General features: G+C 38.1%; 1 protein-coding gene and 1 long non-coding RNA gene across 9 annotated transcripts in view; one reads left to right on the top strand and one right to left on the bottom strand.

Annotated features, from left to right (window-relative positions):
* LOC309482942 overlaps positions 1 to 8,022 on the bottom strand; it is a 212,103-nt gene extending 204,081 nt beyond the window's left edge. The window contains exon 1 of the long non-coding RNA XR_014200451.1: positions 7,957 to 8,022. This is a non-coding gene — a long non-coding RNA (uncharacterized lncRNA). The remainder of the gene's footprint in view (positions 1 to 7,956) is intronic.
* pum2 (pumilio RNA-binding family member 2) overlaps positions 1 to 15,635 on the top strand; it is a 110,770-nt gene that overhangs the window by 92,682 nt on the left and 2,453 nt on the right. For all 8 annotated transcript variants that reach the window (XM_082148454.1, XM_082148451.1, XM_082148456.1 and 5 more), the window contains one exon: positions 15,408 to 15,600. In XM_082148454.1, the coding sequence (XP_082004580.1) occupies positions 15,408 to 15,600 (193 nt within the window). The remainder of the gene's footprint in view (positions 1 to 15,407; positions 15,601 to 15,635) is intronic.

The raw sequence follows: 15,635 nt of genomic DNA, 5'->3' as shown, positions 1-15,635 counted from the left end.
GTTTTATTATAATATACTGTATATCGTTATCGCAAGAGGCTGCAATGTATATCACAATATAGATTTTAGGCCATATCGCCCATCCCTAATTGATAGCCTATAGTAGTTGATAATAACATAGGCCTACCTAATGTTGCCTACGGACGGTAACAGTACAGTAGTAACCTTTTACAGTCTATGAGTAGAACAGCTTTCTAAAGCAGTTTGTGATGCATTTTGGAAACAGGAGATGAGCCCTTGGTCTAATGCGCCACCTGGCTTGAGAAACCCGTTCTCAAAGACTTACTTTTATAGTCATTATTTGGGTAGCACATATATTCTGAATGCCTTCGGCAGAATTCAAATGAGCCATTTTAATCTAGATTAATTTCAAAATTAATCTAGATTAATCTAGATTAAAAAAATTAATCTATGCCCACCTCTAATATATATATATATACACACACACAAACTCACCTAAAGGATTATTAGGAACACCTGTTCAATTTCTCATTAATGCAATTATCTAATCAACCAATCACATGGCAGTTGCTTCAATGCATTTAGGGGTGTGGTCCTGGTCAAGACAATCTCCTGAACTCCAAACTGAATGTCAGAATGGGAAAGAAAGGTGATTTAAGCAATTTTGAGCGTGGCATGGTTGTTGGCGCCTGACGGGCCGGTCGGAGTATTTCACAATCTGCTCAGTTACTGGGATTTTCATGCACAACCATTTCTAGGGTTTACAAAGAATGGTGTGAAAAGGGAAAAACATCCAGTATGCGGCAGTCCTGTGGGCGAAAATGCCTTGTTGATGCTAGAGGTCAGAGGAGAATGGGCCGACTGATTCAAGCTGATAGAAGAGCAACTTTGACTGAAATAACCACTCGTTACAACCGAGGTATGCAGCAAAGCATTTGTGAAGCCACAACACGCACAACCTTGAGGCGGATGGGCTTACAACAGCAGAAGACCCCACCGGGTACCACTCATCTCCACTACAAATAGGAAAAAGAGGCTACAATTTGCACGAGCTCACCAAAATTGGACAGTTGAAGACTGGAAAAATGTTGCCTGGTCTGATGAGTCTCGATTTCTGTTGAGACATTCAGATGGTAGAGTCAGAATTTGGCGTAAACAGAATGAGAACATGGATCCATCATGCCTTGTTACCACTGTGCAGGCTGGTGGTGGTGGTGTAATGGTGTAGGGGATGTTTTCTTGGCACACTTTAGGCCCCTTAGTGCCAATTGGGCATCGTTTAAATGCCACGGCCTACCTGAGCATTGTTTCTGACCATGTCCATCCCTTTATGACCACCATGTACCCATCCTCTGATGGCTACTTCAAGCAGGATAATGCACCATGTCACAAAGCTCGAATCATTTCAAATTTGTTTCTTGAACATGACAATGAGTTCACTGTACACACACACACACACACACACACACACACATACATATATTATGTGTGTGTATAAATGTGTGTACACATATATATATATATATATATATATATATATATATATATATATATATATATATACATATATATATATATATATATATATATATACATACATACATACATACATACACACATATATATATATATATATATATATATGTATGTGTATACAGTGGGTACGGAAAGTATTCAGACCCCCTTAGATGTTTCATTCTTTGTTATATTGCAGCCATTTGCTAAAATCATTTAAGTTATTATTTTTTTTCCTCATTATTGTACACACAGCACCCCATATTGACAGAAAAACACAGAATTGTTGACATTTTTGCACATTTATTAAAAAAGAAAAACTGAAATATCACATGGTCCTAATTATTCAGACCCTTTGCTCAGTATTTAGTAGAAGCACCCTTTTGATCTAATACAGCCATGAGTCTTTTTGGGAAAGATGCAACAAGTTTTTCACACCTGGATTTGGGTATCCTCTGCCATTCCTCCTTGCAAATCCTCTCCAGTTCTGTCAGGTTGGATGGTAAACGTTGGTGGACAGCCATTTTCAGGTCTCTCCAGAGATGCTCAATTGGGTTTAAGTCAGGGCTCTGGCTGGGCCATTCAAGAACAGTCACGGAGTTTTTGTGAAGCCACTCCTTCGTTATTTTAGCTGTGTGCTTATGGTCATTGTCTTGTTGGAAGGTGAACCTTCGGCCCACTCTGAGGTCCAGAGCACTCTGGAGAAGGTTTTCGTCCAGGATATCCCTGTACTTGGCCGCATTCATCTTTCCCTCGATTGCAACCAGTCGTCCTGTCCCTGCAGCTGAAAAACACCCCCACAGCATGATGCTGCCACCACCATGCTTCACTGTTGAGACTGTATTGGACAGGTGATGAGCAGTGCCTGGTTTCCTCCACACATACCGCTTAGAATTAAGGCCAAAAAGTTCTATCTTGGTCTCATCAGACCAGAGAATCTTATTTATCACCATCTTGGAGTCCTTCAGGTGTTTTTTAGCAAACTCCATATGCGGGCTTTCATGTGTCTTGCACTGAGGAGAGGCTTCCGTCGGGCAACTCTGCCATAAAGCCCCGACTGGTGGATGGCTGCGGTGATGGTTGACTTAATACAACTTTCTCCCATCTCCCGACTGCATCTCTGGAGCTCAGCCACAGTGATCACAGTGACCTCTCTCACCAAGGCTCTTCTCCCCCGATAGCTCAGTTTGGCCGGACGGCCAGCTCTAGGAAGGGTTCTGGTCGTCCCAAACGTCTTCCATTTAAGGATTATGGAGGCCACTGTGCTCTTAGGAACCTTAAGTGCAGCAGATTTTTTTTTTTTTACCTTGGCCAGATCTGTGCCTTGCCACAATTCTGTCTTTGAGCTCTTCAGGCAGTTCCTTTGACCTCATGATTCTAATTTGCTTTGACATGCACTGTGAGCTGTAAGGTCTTATATAGACAGGTGTGTGGCTTTCCTAATCAAGTCCAATCAAACACAGCTGGACTCAAATGAAGGTGTAGAACCATCTCAAGGATGATCAGAAGAAATGGACAGCACCTGAGTTAAATATATGAGTGTCACAGCAAAGGGTCTGAATACTTAGGACCATGTTATATTTCAGTTTTTCTTTTTTAATAAATGTGCAAAAATGTTAACAATTCTGTTTTTTTCTGTCAATATGGGGTGCTGTGTGTACAATAATGAGGAAAAAAATGAACTTAAATGATTTTAGCAAATGGCTGCAATATAACAAAGAGTGAAAAATTTAAGGGGGTCTGAATACTTTACGTACCCACTCTGTATATATTCGGCTTGCGACGATAGTCGGTGTTACCGGTGTTACACGGTGTTCAGTCGCAACACCGGTTTCATCACTTGCCCACCGCAGCACCGCAAAAAAAACAAAAAACATTTAAAGCGTTCAAAATATTTAACGCAATTCAGGGTTCCAGACTGCGACCAAAATGGTCGCATATGCAACCATTTTTTGAGAATGTGCGAGTTAAAATTTTATGTGGTCGCATTTGTGCGAGTGTATGGTCATGTAGCCTACTAAGTTAAATTCACGCATGAATTTTCTTGCATTGAACTTGCTTTAGCTCCCGCCAAAGTGAATTTTTGTCCCACCAAAGTCTTATTTGATCGGTGACCAAAGTTTCATGTGGAGCATTCGGAGATTTTTTTTACCGCTGGGTGTGAATTGTGCTAAATAAGTTGCCTTATCTTCTCTGAAAAGCGTTCCGGACATTCAGCTGACATAAAACAACGTTTTCGTTTAATTAAACGAAAAAACTATCCAGTGATGAAATGTTTTCTGTGTTGACAGAAATCTTGGATGTCCATGTCCTAACTGCTGGGATAATCACACAACGCGCAAGACACGTCCAATTCGCGAACTAATGACTCCTTTGAACCGATTAATTTTAATGAATGGTTAAAACAACTGATCTTTCCAACAGTGAACTCAGTGAACTCAGTCTGAATCGGTGTATAACTAATCAGTAACAATAAGGTTCTATTTATTACATAAATTACATAAAAAGTACAGTTTGCTTACTCAAGCTTAAGCTTTAAAATAAATAAAACCACTTGTTTTTTTGAAAAGCATATGCTACATTTTTCCACAAGAATCGATAAGAGAATCGTTAAAGAATCGGATCGATAAGCAGAATCGCCAGTGGCATTGATATTGATAAAATCGTATCAATTCCCATCCCTATGTGAAGAGTAAAATTATAATCAAACATTAAAGAACATACATGTTTTTTTAATAGTTATTTTGAGAGTTAAAAGATTAAAACATTTTGCTAACATGAGGTCTTGTGTCACTGTCAGTCTTTTTACATCAGTGCAAAACTAGGGTACGCAGATTAAGACCACTATTCATCAGCATGCATTGATTAATCCCATGGCATGTAGCAAAAAAAAAAAGAAAAAAAAAGGTGCCACCAAATCATATGCTGGTGCGACCAACTGAGAAAGTTGGTAGCACCAGTGCAACCAGTGGAAAAGTTAGTCTGGAGCCCTGCACAGGCCTACGCAGTATTACTAGCGTTGTATGATCACGCTCTTATTAATGTGAATGCTTTTAAACCATTCAAGCGCGACAAGACTAAAGAGACCGCGCTGTAAAGTCCTGCCTATTTTACACACACACACACACACACAGAGAAAAGACGCGCGTCAGTATCGAGTTCTGTTTCGGGCTTTAACAAACCATAACACGAGTGCACAGCTTATGTACGCTCAACGGCTGTCCGAATTCGCTCACTCGTTTTCATTCACTCCTTCGTTTTCATTCACTCCTTCAAGTGAACAGTATTAGTGGACTAACATAGGGAATAGGCCTAACTTGAGGGTTTAGGGGGCGATTTCGGATTCAACCATGTTCTCAAGCAGTGACAAATAGAGGACACTGACGACGCGCTGACAGACAGGACCGAGCAGGTAATATTTAATATGAAACAAAGTCTCAACTTTCAAAATTGGTCAGTCAAAGAAAATTAAACAATAATTAGGCCTACCGTTTTGTGGCTCTTTAATGTGTCGTAACAGATTGCCTCAGTTAAAGCCTCTACTCCACTAACTCTCCTGACTGCTTTGTCGGACACAAATGGTGGATTTTGATTGGTCAGACTCAGATCGCATGTCAGTCAAACTCCCTGCGAAGGATGAATTGACGCTAATTTAAAAGTGAAGTGCACACCCGATGAAACCGTTATTACCGGTGTTGTCAAGTCGATTAACCGGTGGGACAATATTATCACCGTCACATCTCTAAAATATATATATATATATATATATATATATATATATATATATATATATATATATATATATATAGCACATACATCATATCATATATACACATACATGCAGTGGGGAGAACAAGTATTTGATACACTGCCGATTTTGGAGGTTTTCCTACTTACAAAGCATGTATAGGTCTGTAATTTTTATCATGGGTACACTTCAACTGTGAGACACGGAATCTAAAACAAAAATCCAGAAAATCACATTGTATGATTTTTAAATAATTAATTTGCATTTTATTGCATGACATAAGTATTTGATCACCTACCAACCAGTAAGAATTCCGGCTCTCACAGACCTGTTAGTTTTTCTTTAAGAAGCCCTCCTGTTCTCCACTCATTACCTGTATTAACTGCACCTGTTTGAACTCGTTACCTGTATAAAAGACACCTGTCCACACACTCAATCAAACAGACTCCAACCTCTCCACAATGGCTAAGACCAGAGAGCTGTGTAAGGACATCAGGGATAAAATTGTAGACCTGCACAAGACTGGGATGGGCTACAGGACAATAGGCAAGCAGCTTGGTGAGAAGGCAACAACTGTTGGCGCAATTGTTCGAAAATGGAAGAAGTTCAAGATGACGGTCAATCTCCCTCGGTCTGGGGCACCATGCAAGATCTCACCTCGTGGGGCATCAATGATCATGAGGAAGGTGAGGGATCAGCCCAGAACTACACGGCAGGACCTGGTCAATGACCTGAAGAGAGCTGGGACCACAGTCTCAAAGAAAACCATTAGTAACACACTACGCCGTCATGGATTAAAATCCTGCAGTGCACGCAAGGTCCCTCTGCTCAAGCCAGCGCATGTCCAGGCCCGTCTGAAGTTTACCAATGACCATCTGGATGATCCAGAGGAGGAATGGGAGAAGGTCATGTGGTCTGATGAGACAAAAATAACGCTTTTTGGTCTAAACTCCACTCGCCGTGTTTGGAGGAAGAAGGATGAGTACAACCCCAAGTACACCATCCCATCCGTGAAGCATGGAGGTGGAAACATCATTCTTTGGGGATGCTTTTCTGCAAAGGGGACGGGACGACTGCACCGTATTGAGGGGAGGATGGATGGGGCCATGTATCGCGAGATCTTGGCCAACAACCTCCTTCCCTCAGTAAGAGCATTGAAGATGGGTCGTGGCTGGGTCTTCCAGCATGACAACGATCCGAAACACAAAGCCAGGGCAACTAAGGAGTGGCTCTGTAAGAAGCATATCAAGGTCCTGGAATGGCCTAGCCAGTCTCCAGACCTGAACCCAATAGAAAATCTTTGGAGGGAGCTGAAAGTCCGTATTGCCCAGCGACAGTCCCGAAACCTGAAGGATCTGGAGAAGGTTTGTATGGAGGAGTGGGCCAAAATCCCTGCTGCAGTGTGTGCAAACCTGGTCAAGAACTACAGGAAACGTATGATCTCTGTAATTGCAAAAAAAGGTTTCTGTACCAAATATTAAGTTCTGCTTTCTTATGTATCAAATACTTATGTCTTGCAATAAAAGGCAAATTAATTACTTAAAAATCATACAATGTGATTTTCTGGATTTTGTTTTAGATTCCGTCACTCACAGTTGAAGAGTACCTATGATAAATTACAGAAAATTACAGACTTCTACATGCTTTGTAAGTGGGAAAACCTGCAAAATTGGCAGAGTTAAAAAGCTTTAGATTTCAGATAAATGCTGTTCTTCTGAACTTTCTATTCATCATAGCATCATGAAATAAAAATGTAAATAACTGTTTTCAACATTGATAATAATCATAAATGTTTCTTGAGCATCAAATCATCATATTAGAATGGTTTCTGAAGGATCATGTGACGCTGAAGACTGGAGTAATGATGCTGAAAATTCAGCTTTGATCACAGGAATAAATTACACTTTACTGTATATTCACATAGAAAACAGCTGTTTTAAATTGGAATAATATTTCACAATATTACTGTTTTTGTTTGTATTTTTAATCAAATAAAAATGCAGCCTTGGTGAGTAGAAGATACTTCTTTTAAAAACATAAAAAATCTTACTGACCCCAAACTTTTGAACGGTAGTGTACATACATACATACATGCATGAATGCATACATACATACATGCATACATACATACATACATGCATACATACAGTACAGGTCAAAAGTTTGGAAACATTACGTTTTTTTATATTTTTTAAAAATCTCTAATTCTTATCAAGACTGCGTTTATTTGATAAAAAATACAGACAAAAACCCAGTAATATTGTGAAATATTATTACAACTTAAAATAATAGTTTTCTATTTGAATATACTTTAAAAAAATAATTTGTTCCTGTGATGCAAAGCTGAATTTTCAGCATCATTACTCCAGTCTTCAGTGTCACATGTGACATCCAGTCTATCACATGATCTTTTAGAAATCATTCTAATATTCTGATTTATTATGAGGGTTGGAAACAGTTCTGCTGCCTAATATATTTGATGAATAAAAGGTTAAAAAGAACTGCATTTATTCAAAATAAAAAAATATTTTCTAATAATATAAATCTTCTTTACGATCACTTTTTATCAATTTAACACATCCTTGCTGAATAAAAGTATTGATTTATTTCAAAAAAAGAAAGAAAAAAAATTACTAACAAGTATAGAATAAAAAGTGTAGAATTGTTGTTACAAAAGATTTCTATTTTTAAAACATTTGCTTCTTTTTTTTTGCTTCTTTTTTTTTTTTTACTTTTTATTCATCAAAGTATCCTAAAAAAGTATCACAGGTTATGAAAAAATATTAAGCAGCAGAACTGTTTCCAACTTTGATAATGCATCATCATATTAGAATGATTTCTAAAGGATCATGTGATAGACTGGAGTAATGATCCTGAAAATTCAGCTTTGCATCTCAGAAATAAATGATAATTTAAAGTATAATAAATTGAAAACCAATTATTTTAAATTGTAATAATATATCACAATATTACATTTTTTTTTTCTGTATTTATCAAATAAATGCAGGCTTGATGAGCAGAAGAAACTTCTTTCAAAAACATTAAAAATAGTAATGTTTCCAAACTTTTGACCTGTACATACATACATACATACATACATACATACAAACAAACAAACAAACAAACAAACAAACAAACAAACAAATAAATAATGTATACCTACAATGTAATACTATAATAAAGTTTTATTGCATAAAAGGATTAGGAAAATATAGCATCGTGAATCACCAGCTTGTCAAAAATAAGGTGTGTGTCAAATGATGGAAGGCTGTTGGAGTTTCCACTGCTGTCAGAGAAGTAAAATACACAAATAACATGTTACTTCTGTATCTGAATAAATAATTTCATGGATTTCATGGTCAGAAGCTTTCCTAGGCTACATGACAAATAAAATTATTTTATCTTAGGGCTGTAACGATATGCGATATGAAACCGAAATCGCGACACACCCCTTCCAACTCCCAGAGTTATCCTTCCCGTCCAGATCAAATGCTACCACATCTTTAAATTACTATTAGTATTATTTGAAGTTAACATTATAAAATACGTAGGCCTACACCACAAAAACTAGTTGAGGATAAATTCTTTAAAATTGGGCAATTCCAGTGTTATGGACGTGACATTTGCAGTAAAAACTTAAAATATAAATTCTCAGAAAATGCATTTAATACCAATATATTGAAACGTCTGTTTATATCCATACTCCCTTAAAAATAATCAAGGTTTGTATCGAATCATGGGTCAAAAATCGTGATACGAACCGAGTCGTGGGTTTGGTCTATCGTTGCAGCCCTATTTTATCTACAAGTGTCATGTTTGTGATTTTTATAAGTACCATTTATTAAGATCTAATATCATTTTATCTCAAACAAATGAGGAAAATAAAGTGTGTTAAATCCAAAAAGCCAATCCAAAAATATTTGTCACAACTGCATCCGTCTCTGACAAAAACTATCAGCAGCTATTTGATGTTTTTGATAGATTTTAATGTTATGAAACAAATAGTTTTTTTTGCTTTGAATGATCTGAGAATATGCGTTCTCGGCCACGTCAAACTACGACTGGCTTGCATGTTCAAGGGTAGCTTATGTTAAAGGTTGTTGCTATATGCAAAGACTGAACATTTTACTGTACCAATCTTTTTATGGACTCTAAAATTTTAAAAGGCCAATTGGAAGGAAACAGGCTGAAGACTTTTTTTGCAGTGAGCCCCACCCTTCTTTCCCCCATGTGGAACACATTTGCATAGTTAATGGATTTGGATGGATTCTTGTGACACACCATTGTTTCAGCCGCTGCTGCTGCTGCTGCATCCAAAAGGTCCTAATGAATTTTTATGGCGGTCCGGCATAAACCTGGGCCCTGGAATGGGCTTTCACTTTTTTAGGGTTGAAGACCTCACCTTTCTTTGGCCAAACAAAAGCAACATCCATGTGGCTAAACAGTTTTGTTTTACCAGATCACATGACAGACTTCCAAAACTCATCCCCATCTTTTAACCCTCTGGGGTCTAAGGTGTTTTTGGGGTCCTTGAGATGTTCTGACATGCCCTAACATTTGTGCTTTTTTCAGTTGCTTATAAACATATTAATGGCAAAGGTGTAATTGCACTCTATCGTCAACGACCAACACCATCATGCATATTGAGTAGTTCGCACCTGAGGAGACAATGGGGGCTGTATACTTAATGAGCCATTCATTCAGGTGTGTCACTGAGCCACAAGAAAGAATGCTATATATATATATATATATACTCACCTAAAGGATTATTAGGAACACCATACTAATACTGTGTTTGACCCCTTTCGCCTTCAGAACTGCCTTAATTCTACGTGGAATTGATTCAACAAGGTGCTGAAAGCATTCTTTAGAAATGTTGGCCCATATTGATAGGATAGCATCTTGCAGTTGATGGAGATTTGTGGGATGCACATCCAGGGCACGAAGCTCCCCTTCCACCGCATCCCAAAGATGCTCTATTGGGTTGAGATCTGGTGACTGTGGGGCCATTTTAGTACAGTGAACTCATTGTCATGTTCAAGAAACAAATTTGAAATGATTCGAGCTTTGTGACATGGTGCATTATCCTGCTGGAAGTAGCCATCAGAGGATGGGTACATGGTGGTCATAAAGGGATGGACATGGTCAGAAACAATGCTCAGGTAGGCCGTGGCATTTAAACGATGCCCAATTGGCACTAAGGGGCCTAAAGTGTGCCAAGAAAACATCCCCCACACCATTACACCACCACCACCAGCCTGCACAGTGGTAACAAGGCATCATGTTCTCATTCTGTTTACGCCAAATTCTGACTCTACCATCTGAATGTCTCAACAGAAATCGAGACTCATCAGACCAGGCAACATTTTTCCACTCTTCAACTGTCCAATTTTGGTGAGCTTGTGCAAATTGTAGCCTCTTTTTCCTATTTGTAGTGGAGATGAGTGGTACCCTGTGGGGTCTTCTGCTGTTGTAGCCCATCCGCCTCAAGGTTGTGCGTGTTGTGGCTTCACAAATGCTTTGCTGCATACCTCGGTTGTAACGGGTGGTTATTTCAGTCAAAGTTGCTCTTCAATCAGCTTGAATCAGTCGGCCCATTCTCCTCTGACCTCTAGCATCAACAAGGCATTTTCGCCCACAGGACTGCCGCATACTGGATGTTTTTCCCTTTTCACACCATTCTTTGTAAACCCTAGAAATGGTTGTGCGTGAAAATCCCAGTAACTGAGCAGATTGTGAAGCAACTGCCATGTGATTGGTTGATTAGATAATTGCATTAATGAGAAATTGAACAGGTGTTCCTAATAATCCTTTAGGTGAGTGTATATTCTACCAAATTGGTTCACAGTTGGAAGCATCTCAATTTTTTTTTTTTTTTCACAAATTGCGCTTGCAAATTGTATAATATCCAAGGAAAGCATGTCTAGTGGAATATGTATCCTCTCCCCAGATTTGTCACTAATAAAACACAATAAAAATTATTTAAAGAAAAGGCTTATATTGACCTTTTAATAGTTTGTTTACATCTACCTTGTAAATATATATTTTTTATTAACCCTCTGGGCTTCTTCGTAAAATAGTCACACTTAGCTTCCTCCGGCCTGAAAACGGGCGAAGCCTTAAAATTTTACTTTACTTTTTCCCAGGATAACCACTCAAATATATTTTTGTTCTATAATGTTTTCTGATTATTATTTAGAATTTTTAGAATTTTTTATGATACTTTGCATTAATTATATAATTTTATGAGCTATTTTTTCCATTAGAATTAATATATATATTTTTATTTTATTTATTTTATTTTATTTTTCAATAAATGCAACATTTCACATCAAAATAGAGTGCAGGCCTAAAAAAAAGGGGGGGGGGGGGGTGTCTTATTTGCACTCTTGATGTTTTAGAGTGTCACCCCTTCATTGCTGTACACTTTTTTTCAGCACAGTGGCTGATCTGTAGCTTGTACCACCAAAAGTTTCTCTGAGTTTTCCTATTTTTTCGTATTTCCCATTCATTTCCTATGTCGCCCGTTTTCGGGCTGGAGGAAGCTAAGTGTGACTTTTTTTTTTTACGACCCTTTAACACAGGGTTCACCAATCTCGGTCCTGGAGGGCCGCTGTCCTGCAGAGTTTAGCTCCAACCAGCTCCAACACACCTGTTTGAAAGTTTCTAGTATGCCTAGTGAGACCTTGATTAGCTGTTTCAGGTGTGTTTAATTGGGGTTGGAGCTAAACTCTGCAGGACAGCGGCCCTCCAGGACCGAGATTGGTGAACCCTGCTTTAACATATCAGAATCATCTTTTTTTGTGTGTTCATATAGGTAATAAAACAAAAGTCACCAAGTTTCACCCCCATCCGATGAAGCAAAAAAAATTAAACAATTCGAAACGTTCAAGTTTTCGCCCGTTTTCGGGCGAAGAAGCCCAGAGGGTTAAAAAGGTTACAATTACAACAACAATTCAAGTGTAATCTTTCTTTGTAAAAACTAATGTATACATTTTATCATACATATTTCAAAGTTAAGGATTCATTACTTTGAATATAGCCTAGGCTACATTGGAACAAACACTATAACATATTATCTGATGACTTTATTTTTGACAAAACATATTATATTTAACATATGAGCAAAAATTGGCAAACAAAAGCTTATTTGAGGTGGCAGATATTTTACAGTAAAAATTTATAATCTACGAAATGTTGTCTTTCATATGTCTGTAACATAGGTCTTTCGTTTTTATTATAAGGAATATAAATGTTAATTTGCAGTTTAATACGTTGCTTATACAAATACATTTTATTTCAACATATTTCAGTCGATTTTTACTCATCTCAGTATATAGCAATACAGTTTGCTAAAAGCAGATCATTCATTCACACACAGAAACGCGATTCAAATTTAAACCGTCTTTTTGCGAGCTGTGGTAAACAGCGCGCATCTCTGCCGTTCATTCATTCACACACAGAAACGCGATTCACTTGAGAATGAAAAAAACGTACTACAGTATTCCTCAGCTCAGCTGGATCCTCCTCGAAATACCAGCACTTCTGAGGTACATTTTCCATTATTATTATGAAAGTATTATTCCTCACAGCACTGCGAGACGGTGTAAACAAGTACAATGATCTGATTAAACTTGATGTGTTTTCTCGAGCTGATATGGGGGTGTTCACAGTTTGCATGGATCGCCTCAGTCATTTGCGTTTGAATCAGGGCTCGAGACTAACGGCGTCCTATCGTCCTGGGGACGATAGAAAATGTGTTTAGGACGAACAGAAATATTCTCCAGGACGCCTACAGGACGAAAGACATTTTTGTATGCGTGTTCATTTATTACTAGCCTATTAGGGTAACTTACTTAGAAAATGCCAAAATTAACCGACCAAGCGCTGACTACAACGGAGCGCGTCTTCTCATGCTGTTACTATAGTTACTGGCCGGCTACTCACCCGGAGACTTGTTTCGCGGTACATCTCACATGGCTTATTTTCACAGACAAAAACGAGACGATAACTAAATAAAACTAGTTTTGAATGACAAAAACCATGACGAAAATCTATTGACATTTTCGTCAACGCAAAAATGTTAGATAGTGACGATTTGGGAAGCGATCCAGTCAGAACTGATGTCCTGCGTTTGTGGTAGATGCGCACATTACTGTAACGTGCTGATCTACCCAGCGGCACACGAGTTGACATGCGCTGAATCCTGCATGTCTCATAAAACGTTAAAAAACTTAAACGTCTGGGAGAATGAGTAGAGCAGACATATAGATCTGAATAAGAGTGACGACGCAAAAAAAGAGCTCTATTCGGTACGGTTTTCTGTGCGCACACACCCGACCCGAAGCGTGCAGCCATGCACAGAGACACCTATACAGCGCGCGAGTACTGAACTGAGCTCTCTTTCGTGTCTGAGTGGACAAATACACACAACATTATGTCAAAATGTCCGTTTTGGAGAGTATTCACGTAAACTATGTTGGTTATGTCTTAAACAGTTGTGAGTGTATCTATGTGCATCAGTGCATTGGATCCGCATGTCATTGGACATGATCCGATGTCTTAAAGTGACAGTGCTAAACCTAATGCGGTCTGTGTCCTCAATATTGATCAAGCAACAAAAGAAAAAGAGAAAAGCATTCACTGCTCGTTAATAGCTTTAATAATGATTCATTATATTTAATTCATACAAATATGTCTGCTGCTTGAAAGAATAAAGAATGATGATATTTTTTGAGATATGTAGTCACCAGTATTTATTTGTTATTTTTTAATCCAACCAACTCAAAAACGTTTTGAGCTGTATGTATTTTTATCTTATTTTTCGTATATGTAAAAAAAAAAAAAAAAAAAAAAAGATTTGTTCTGCATGAATACAAAAAAGCATTTAACTCCTGTTATTTTTTATTAAATCTGTTTTTTTTACCTGTTTACAGATAACTACTTTGAATGGAGCTAAATAAATATAATAATATATATCATAAACATTTTAATGGTGTTTTTATTATGTAACTAACAACTATAGATGATAATAACAAAGTACAGAAACAACATGTTTATTTTGGGACGGTTGACATTCACTTTAGGACGGTTCAAATAGTTTTTCAGGACGGTTCCAGGACGGAGGTGAAAAAAGTTAGTCTGGAGCCCTGGTTTGAATAGCGCGCGCTCTCCGTGGGCGGAGTCACATTAAAAATAATGAGCTGAGATGAGAACGACTGACATCTCTCTCTTTTCATACATATTACATAAACTGTGAATATTTGTTTTTTATATAAATTACTTCATTTAAAAGAAGATAATTCAAGCTTCATGCCTGTGTGTCTGTATGCCTGTTTGACTGAGTATTCACTGAGTTATGGTTCATTTTCGGACGCGTTTCAGAATGGACTTCACTGACAGAGAGTAGGCAGAACTCGTATAATGTTTATTTTTCTTTATTTGGCAAAAAGCACAACACGTTGTTTTTATTGTGAGTATACACAAAAATAATACACACTTAACAGGATCGATTGATGTATGAAACTTGTTTGTAATATCAAAGTCAACAGAGTATTTTGAGTCTCGTTTGAACTGATAAGAAAAAAAAAAACGAGCAAATCACGCCGGCGCGATTGCCGACCCCAGGGGGTTAAATGGTAATTGGCAAACTTGCGTCTGGCTTTGTATTGCTGTGCGAGCAATGGAGTTTTATTTGTGTGTTGTATTTGAAGCTCTCCACGATGAAGATCCCACACAACAGTCTTCCTTGACATTTCAAGTCCAGAAGAGGGCAGTTTAGCAACTATATTTTCTGTCCAAAATTTAGGGCACTAAATCTTGCACTTGCAACCACACACAGGTTTATTTTTTAACAATGTCTCTCCTTGTACTTTGCAATGATGGAAGGTAAAGCTGTTCTAGACACTGTGGGAACGCTTCGAATTTGCTGTATAGCTATCCCCGTTAAGATGAGCATCCACCATCATCTTTCTGAGGTTCAGATTTATTTCTTTGCTCTTTGGCATGATGTAATTCTTTGTTACATAGAATGTAAGAGTGAAGCCTCAATCTTATCTTCAAATGCAACTAGCTCTGTTCATTGAAGTCTATATAGAATTCAGTGCTGATGTTGTTTTAGACGTCTCCCGAATCAATTAATTGACCTCCCTGTTTTTTTTGTATACATGTCTGTCTCTTACAGTAATGTTGTAGAGAAGTGTGTGATTCATTCGTCCCGTGCAGAGAGGGCCCTGCTCATCGATGAAGTCTGCTGTCAGAAGGACGGCCCTCACAGTGCCCTCTACACCATGATGAAGGACCAGTATGCAAATTATGTGGTGCAACGGATGATTGACATGGCTGAGCCCGCCCAGCGCAAGATCATAATGCACAAGGTATAAGCAGAGAATGCTTTGTCAAATCAGTATAA

This window comes from Leuciscus leuciscus, assembly GCF_965113295.1.
Source record: "Leuciscus leuciscus genome assembly, chromosome: 19".
In the NCBI taxonomy this organism is placed as follows: Eukaryota; Metazoa; Chordata; class Actinopteri; order Cypriniformes; family Leuciscidae; genus Leuciscus; species Leuciscus leuciscus.
The sequence above is the reverse complement of the archived record's forward strand: the minus strand, read 5'-3'. Positions and strand labels throughout refer to the sequence as shown.